The sequence below is a fragment of the Xiphophorus maculatus genome, chromosome 2, assembly GCF_002775205.1.
Source record: "Xiphophorus maculatus strain JP 163 A chromosome 2, X_maculatus-5.0-male, whole genome shotgun sequence".
In the NCBI taxonomy this organism is placed as follows: Eukaryota; Metazoa; Chordata; class Actinopteri; order Cyprinodontiformes; family Poeciliidae; genus Xiphophorus; species Xiphophorus maculatus.
Window position 1 is genome coordinate 19,837,136 of NC_036444.1, and position 7,862 is coordinate 19,844,997.

The window sequence follows — 7,862 nt, forward strand, 5'->3', positions numbered from 1 at the left end:
TAAAATAAATCAAATGTTCCAGCTTTGTAAGCAAATCTGCCCTGACAATGTAGGGCAACCAGACCCACTACAATATACCATTTGCCTAAGCTGTAAGGCCATACAATGTTGAAAAAACAGACAAACAAAAATAAAACATTGAGAACAATCAAAAATAAACATAAATTTGTGGAGATTATAAGAAGATAGACAGCAATAAATAAATAATTACATAAATAAAATAACATCCTATGATATCCTATGAAAATTGTGCTACAAGAACTTCCCAATATAAAGTTTTACTCTTTTTAACTTACGTGTAGACGATTTTAAAATAAGCTCCAACAGTACTTGAACGCACCCTGACTGCTAAAAGTGGCATCCATGGAAACCGTTTGACGCTAGACACGGCGCGGTGGCTGCTCAGCTAATACGCTAAAAGAAAGCTAGCACTGCTAGCATCTGTAAAACCGCCACATTTTGTCAATATTACGCACGTAAAGTCGACGTTGGGGACAGACAGCTAGATGGACATCACCTAACAAGAGCAATATGTTATTCACCTCAATTTGTTTTGTGTGAATGTTTGCTCACTTTAGATCACTCGGTTAGCATCTTCGCTAGCTTTAGCATCACCGATGGCTTTCTATGAAGTGTACTCTCATCCGGCTCTGGTCCGGTACCGAACCAGCGTTTGTACAAAGGCCACCCTGTTCCTGGTGGTTGTCCTGTGCCTCACATACATCGCGCCTCTGCTGGTCGCTTACAGAAGCCAAGGTACAGTGGTGTTTTTTTTATGTTGCTCTTGTCCCTATGTGTTATTCGCTGATAATACTCTGCCATTACTGCTGGGAACAAAAATAAAAAATGGTTTAGGTCGAGAACTGGAGTTGCAAACCCCTACTGTAAGGGAGCATAACATGGATTTGCAAAGTTGCATGTGACTACTTCAAGACTACTTCACCAAACTAAAGGTTTTTGGCTAAATTAAAACTAGCACAGCATACCAGAACAATCACCTCAGTAGTCAACTGTGAGGCAAAGTCGTTGTGACAGCTAATTCTTGGTAAACTGAGAACAATTATACTAAAAACAGGAGCAAATCCACAACCCAATTGCTGAAAAACGAAATTAAGACATTTCTAGTGGCCTAGTCAAAGTTCAAATAATGTGAAAGAAACCTCAGTGAGTTGGAGAAAAGTTAAATAAGAGTGTACCAACATTTTACTGCAACAATGTGAGCATTAGATGGCAGTAAGTGTAGCATCATGAGATGCACTCAGGTGTTTCTTGCAGTATGCCCATTTTTGCTTAACTTTTGTTTAATAAGTGATGATTACACTCTACAATTTGTAGATTTTTAGGTCAAGTTTTTTAATTTCATGCCTCAGAGTGACTGTTAAACCGATTATAAATACCAATTAATTGTAGGTTTTATCTGTTTATTGAAAAGTCTCTGATATGACTTGGTGAATTTGCAGACTGCATCTTCTAAGGTTATTTTAGAGTGCACATATGAAGGGCAAATTATAAAATATTATTATAAAATCAATGTTTAAATTGTAGTGAAATGTACAGCTGGACAATGCGTTTTTGGTTCAGAGCTGCCGTTTCTGTTTCAGGTTTCTGGATTAAGAGAAAAACGTATGAAGAACAGCCAGTGGTGAGATTCCAGTACCAAACCCTGCTGTTCGCAGCCACCAGTTTACAAGGAGATTACGTTGCCTGGAGCACGTTTCCTCATCTCAACAACATGCTTGGCACCAACCTAAGGATTCCTGCCGTCTCTGTAAGAACAAAACACTGGGTTGCTTTACTGATAATATCACAACTTCAACAGCTTTTATAAAGGATGCAGTGTGATCTTTTCCTGTGCGATGTTTCTGTTGTACACTAAAGTTTAGTATGAATTTTATGACCTTAAAAGAGAAAAAGGCATCAACCACATGCAAAGCTTCAATAATTTGAGTGTCTGCTTTTGTTTTTTAATGCTCTGTTGCCCTTCTTGACATCGGTCAGTGTTTAAAATTACATGCCTTCTTCAGTCTCCGTCTTATTGTGTTCCGGTTGGGAAACTGTAACATACTTAGACAAATGCTATTTCTTCTATTTCTTTATGCATCTACATCATAGGTGAGAGAAGAGGACCAGAACCAAGATGGGAAGTTGGACCTTTTGACATTTCAGCTGCAGCTTCCTCTGAAATCTGATGAACATGTATACAATATTCAGCTGCTGCTCACCTTCAGCTACCAGCTCTTTGTACGCATTCTTTACCTTATCTTTTTTCACCTAATATGTAGTAAATAATCGTAAACCATCCAGCCACAAAACAAAATAAGGATGCAGCAGAGATTATTCTTACATAATCCCTTTTCTTCTCCAGCGGAAGTCCACTGTAGTGATGCAGAGCCTTGCATTTGTGCAGCACTCGTCTCCGGTGCCCGGAGCGAAGATGTTCATCAGTGGAGACCTGAGGCTGCAGCAGAGGGTTCCTCTGCCTCACAAGGGGGTCCACAACATTTACAACGTAAGAGAGCATACACACACACACGCACACGTGCGCACACACTCCTGGGGTGCCAGCACGTTAAATACAGCAGTCTGTCTTTTAGAGACAAACTTTCAGATGGTCCAGCTCACATAAACCCAACATTTACTGAAAAAGATTTCTGTAAATATAGACAATAACTGGCATGTAAAGAATCGGTGCTGACACTTTAAACTGTGCTAGAAAGTCAGAGAATGCTTATCATGTAGCGTTGTAATGATTTCTGGAGTCATATCATCTAATTACCTGGCTATCCCACCAGTCAGGACCCCCGGGGCAGATTTAGACGTGCCATCTCCCTTCAAATTAAATATGGTTGGCTTACTTTTAGTGCATTAGCCACATTCTGCATTTGTTCAGAATCAGGCTCTCAGGTGTCATCCAGTCTCCTCTGTTTTGTTGCAAAGGTCTCAGTGATCGACGGCGCCAGCCTTTTTGCAAGTTCATATGACCTGATCAACATCATGAGGAGCTACCAGGAGAGAAACTGTAAGTTGGCAAAGGGAGTCATTTTGTTTGCTTGCCGTCTCTCCGCACTGGGATTGAAACGTATTATTTTCTTCACTGCGTTCTCTGACCTTTAGTATCGACGGTGCTGTCCAGTCCAGTACTGGTCTGGACTGTGGGTCGAGCTGATGGCTCCCCCTTTGAGCTGAATGCTGAAATCCGTTATCCCTTGGAGATCATCAGATATCCTTTAACAAAAGCAGTGACGGGATTGAGCCTATACTTTATTTTAAGGTGGGTTCTATACTTGGAGTATAAAATGTTACGTTAGACAAACAAGTAGTAGGTTTAGGATAGTGACTGTCCCATTTCCAAAAAACATTCCCAGTTTATTTTCATCAAGAAATTCCAACTCTAATAATTTTAAATGCCATAAAACAGAAAACAGAAATAATAAAAAAAAAAAGAATGTGACACAAGTTACACAGCTGAAAATCCCCATCATTTGATTTATTTTTACTTACTTGCACTGGATATGAACATATTACACAGTTATGTAAGGAATGCTGAAAAGCTTAATACAGAAATATTCCCTAAAAATGGTAATGAGACATGTAAATATTTGTAAATATTAACTTGTTCTGACGTTCTAGTTCAGACCAGGTGAGTCAGTAACACTGAGGCATGTCGGGATCTGGACTGAAGAACATATCGAAAGCCAAATAAAGATTTTGCTACATTTGCGCCTTAACTGCCTCCCTCCACCTATCGGCCCGGCTTTTGGGAAACCATCAAGTTTGCCTGGATCCAGTATGTCAGCATCCTCCTAATCTTCCTTTGGGTCTTTGAACGCATCAAGAGATTTGTTTTCCAGAACCAGGTCATCAGAACTGCACCCATACCTGTGGGAAAACTTCACTTTTCCTGATACAGGGGTAATATGTTTTCTATAGGTGTAGACTATATGAAATTTTCTCAAATGGCTCCATATTTTTGATATTGTTCTTTTTTAACTTCATAATCTAACTAAATGTTAAATGAGAGAGTTGATCCGTCCAGGACTTTTTATAGCGTTGTTACGAGAACACATACACAAGTAAAAAAGATTTTCATTAGTGAGAATGAATTTGACACCAAGAATAACATGTAGTGAGACCAGAACTGAAAAGATAAATTAATTTTGCATACTTTTGCTTCTCAAACTGCTGTTTCCGGGCAACACTTATAAAAGCATTATAACTCTGCTCCGATTTCACACTTAAAAGAACAAGTTGGTGTCGCGTGTCAAGAGGCACGACTTCCTTCTTATGCAAGAAGGAAGTAATAAATTTAAACTACTTATGGGTAAATTTATTGCTGCGTCTGTGAAGTCGGTCTAAACATCCTGAAAGGCTTTTTTCCTGTAACAGCACGACACAGATGACTCTCATTGAATACCCATTAGATTAATTTCAGAATCTAAAACTTATGGACGCAGGACAGAAAGTTGTTTCTGTTTGTGCTGATTAATCAGAGAGCTGATTAGACTTTTCTTTGTAAAGGAAAACTTACAAGGAAAGCACATTTATTGTCTTATAGAGTTCTATAGTTTTTTCTGTGTAGTAACCTAATAAACCTTTTTCCTAGAAGATAATTCTTCTTCTTTTTCTGGTTTCATAGCATTTGAAGTGTAGGGATTTTGTGAACTGTCTTTATTTTTGCAACTTGAATGTTATATGTTTTAAAACAGTTTGTGATATAAATAAAATTCATTATTTTGTACAGTGTATGCAGCAGCTTTGGTGGACCCTTAGGTTTCTTTCTTTGTCTTTTCTCATTAATTCAAATACATTTTTTGTATATTTGCATGAAACTGGGTGTTTAATAGTTTAATATTTTTCCAGGTAACTACATAAAGGATAGTCATAACTATTTTTTGTAATTCCTTAAACAATCATTTAATAATGGCAAGATGACTTGTTTTTTAAACTGTTAAATTTAACATTTTGTTTCCACAAGTATTTGGAAATTGGAACTTTTGCTCGTTTCGTCTCCACCTCACTTCCTTTCTTCCATCCATCCATCCAATCATCTCTTGTCTTTTGCTTTTCTAATAGCAGGTTGTGTGGATTGCAGCTCGAGGATGAACATTATTTGCAATAGTTGTCTCTATAAAGTCTGCAAGGGAACTAAGATCAAGGGAGGTAAAGGTGGAGGCGCTGCCAAGAACCGTAACTTCAGTTTTCTTTTCATTGAAACTCAAATTGTTTAAGGACGTCCAAACCCAAATCTCGTCAAGACAGTCTAGTAAGCAACAGACCGAAGAGATGTCCTTTCTGCTGAGGCAGGTAACTTTGCACATCATCCACATAACAGTGAAAGTGTATACCATCCTACCTAAAAACGGAGCAGAGAGGTAGGGTAGAGAAGGAAAAAAACGGGGACCTATGATTGAGCCCTGATGAACTCCAAAAGGAAGACATGTGAGGATGCAGATCTACCAAAGCCGACACCGAATGTACGCCCAGACAAATGGGACCTGAACCCTTCCAGAACCACGTCCCTCACACCCACCCACTGCTGTAAGCGAGAGATTACAACTGTGGACCATAGTCCACTGTATCAAATGCGACTGTCAAGTCTTAAAGCACAAGAACAACACAGTTACCAAAATCTGTGGCGAAATGAGTACTAAAACTTCTCAAACGCCTGACTGAAAATCTGCTGGGATTTTATGAGGCCTAGCACTTTGTTGGAGAGTTGCTGTCATTGCAAAACACTTCAGCCACTGTAGTGCCACCAAATGGTGCCTCCTCTGCACTAATTTAAATGTGTGTCGCCCTTACCTCCAATGTTCACTACTGAATGTTCTTGTCTTTATGAGTCTAACAGTAGGAGCTTGGAGAAATCTACATTAGTCATTTGTAAGCCCAAATTGAATTCTTTATATCAATAGCTTTTAGGACTTAAGAGGTAGAAATACATCCTTCTCTAAAAATTCAAAGAAACAATAATGTTCTGAATTAGCTTTGAAAATTTAAAAGATTTAGAGCTGGTGGAAAAACCGTTTTAAAAACAAAAACTTGATACATATATAAACCAGGCACTGTGATGATGCGGACTGGTAGCAGCATATTATCGGCTGCTCTGTTGCGGTAATATGGAGCCTGTCAACAATACATACGGTTAAAATTAAAATTTTAAATTAACAAGACTTTACACTTCCTAATGTGTTGCTGTTGCTAACATTTTTGTGTTTATCTTCCAAGTAATTTCACTTGGTGCCATCAGTTGTTGTTCCATCAAAAAGTGCCATCAGTTTCTGAAAGTTGAGACCCATTAACACCTTAACGAAACCCAACATTAGAAAACAGCTGATCAGTTTTTCTGGTCAGCTGTGCTTCAGAGGTGTCTTTTCATTTAGCTTCTTCCTGCAGCCATTTCAGCCAAACCTTTCTCAGGAAAGTTTGCCAGGATGTGCTTTATTTGTTTTGGTTGTGTTTGTGGCTCTGAGCCCATCCCTCTGAATTAGCTAATGTAAATGACTTATTCCACTGGTTAGGGCCAAGCGGAGAATTACGTAACTGTTACACCCTCTGACACTTTCCTCTTTGCTGCTGAGGTTTCCAGAGTAATTCAAGTCAGATGAGGATGCTATGAGGCCATTATTTACTCATGTTTGAGGCATTTGTTGCCGATCTGAATAGAGAAGTACTGTTTGCATATAATAGAGCCTTGTCCTACTTAGCATTCATTGCTGCTAGCTCCTTCCAGCACAGCTATTCACAAAAAGTGCTGATTTTGGTTTATTTGGAAATTGATGATGAGAGCACCAGGGTCCACCTGATTTGAGGTAGTTCCTTGTTATTTGTTACAAACTTCACTACGCTGTGAACTTAGGACCAATGGCTGGATTTGGGATGCTTTTAGTGGTGATTAGAAGAAATGTTGACATTAAATATTTTCTTGTGGGACATAAACAAAAAGGAACAAAGTGAAGTAACAGAACAGGTGGAACATGGAAAATTTGAGAGTAGAAGCTGAAGCGGACGACAGAGAAAGAAGAAGTGATTCCGGTTAAAGTTTTGTTCCACATCTAAATTCAGAAATGGGCTCTGGGAATCACATCTAATCCAACTGAGCCATGCTCCTCTTCAAGGTTTGAAACCAACAGTGAGATTTGCCTAACGACTGTTAGCAAAATTAGCTAAAAACAGTAGCTGCATTTCCATTTCAAATGTGCGCCAACCTTTCTCAATATTTTGCTAATGTTGAAAAAACACAGTTAAAATCACACATGAATAAATGTGTTCACATTAGTCATTAAAAAACGTACCACATCTTCATCCTCCAACTACTTCCTGTCGTCTTTTTGTTTGTGGTTTGCGCTAGTGGCAACATCCGGTTGTTGATCATGTGACTCATGTGATGCGAAAAGTGTTTCCACTGCAACGTTGGTAGGCTAGAACACCAACTTATCCTAGTGCCAAAACTTTTTATTGAAAAGAATTTTCTGTTAAGCAAATTTATTTTCCAAATGTCAAATTGCGCAATTTTATGGCCAATGGAAACGCAGCTAATGGTAGTAGCAGAAATGTGCTCACTCACTGATGCTATGCTATACTATCTGAAAGGCTGAAGGAGAGACAAATCCTCAGACTTTTGCCAACAGTCTTTTTGTTGTGCCACTGAGAGGCAGCTATGAATAGAAACCCACAAATGTTTCTCAATTCCTACTTTTTTGTTTGTGCTAATGTTTCTAAGATATTTGTGTTTAGCTTCCAAGTGAAATCTGTCGACTTTTAATAAAAAATGTAACAGAACAATCTTCTCAGGGCATCCTGAGGAGGTAGTGCAATTTAAATCAGGTGTGCTGGAATCAACACAGCTTATAACTTAAAAAATA

At 38.7% G+C, this 7,862-nt stretch overlaps 1 protein-coding gene across 1 annotated transcript; it reads left to right on the forward strand.

Annotated features, from left to right (window-relative positions):
* The first annotated feature begins 375 nt into the window (after positions 1-375).
* On the forward strand, positions 376-4,752 carry tmem231 (transmembrane protein 231). Its single transcript, XM_005796376.2, has 7 exons — positions 376-756; positions 1,602-1,768; positions 2,113-2,241; positions 2,366-2,509; positions 2,938-3,019; positions 3,115-3,220; positions 3,743-4,752. The coding sequence occupies exons 1-7, from the start codon at positions 618-620 to the stop codon at positions 3,903-3,905; spliced, it is 930 nt and encodes a 309-aa protein (XP_005796433.1). The 5' UTR covers positions 376-617; the 3' UTR covers positions 3,906-4,752.
* The last annotated feature ends 3,110 nt before the right edge of the window (positions 4,753-7,862 follow it).

What these genes read in the sequence shown, in the direction of transcription:
- tmem231 (XM_005796376.2), top strand. Translation starts at nt 618, where the DNA reads ATGGCTTTCTATGAAGTGTACTCTCATCCGGCTCTGGTCCGGTACCGA. An exon ending in GGGTCCACAACATTTACAAC is followed by an intron (nt 2,510 to 2,937) that starts GTAAGAGAGCAT and finishes TTTGTTGCAAAG; the next exon opens with GTCTCAGTGATCGACGGCGC. An exon ending in GAGCTACCAGGAGAGAAACT is followed by an intron (nt 3,020 to 3,114) that starts GTAAGTTGGCAA and finishes TCTGACCTTTAG; the next exon opens with TATCGACGGTGCTGTCCAGT.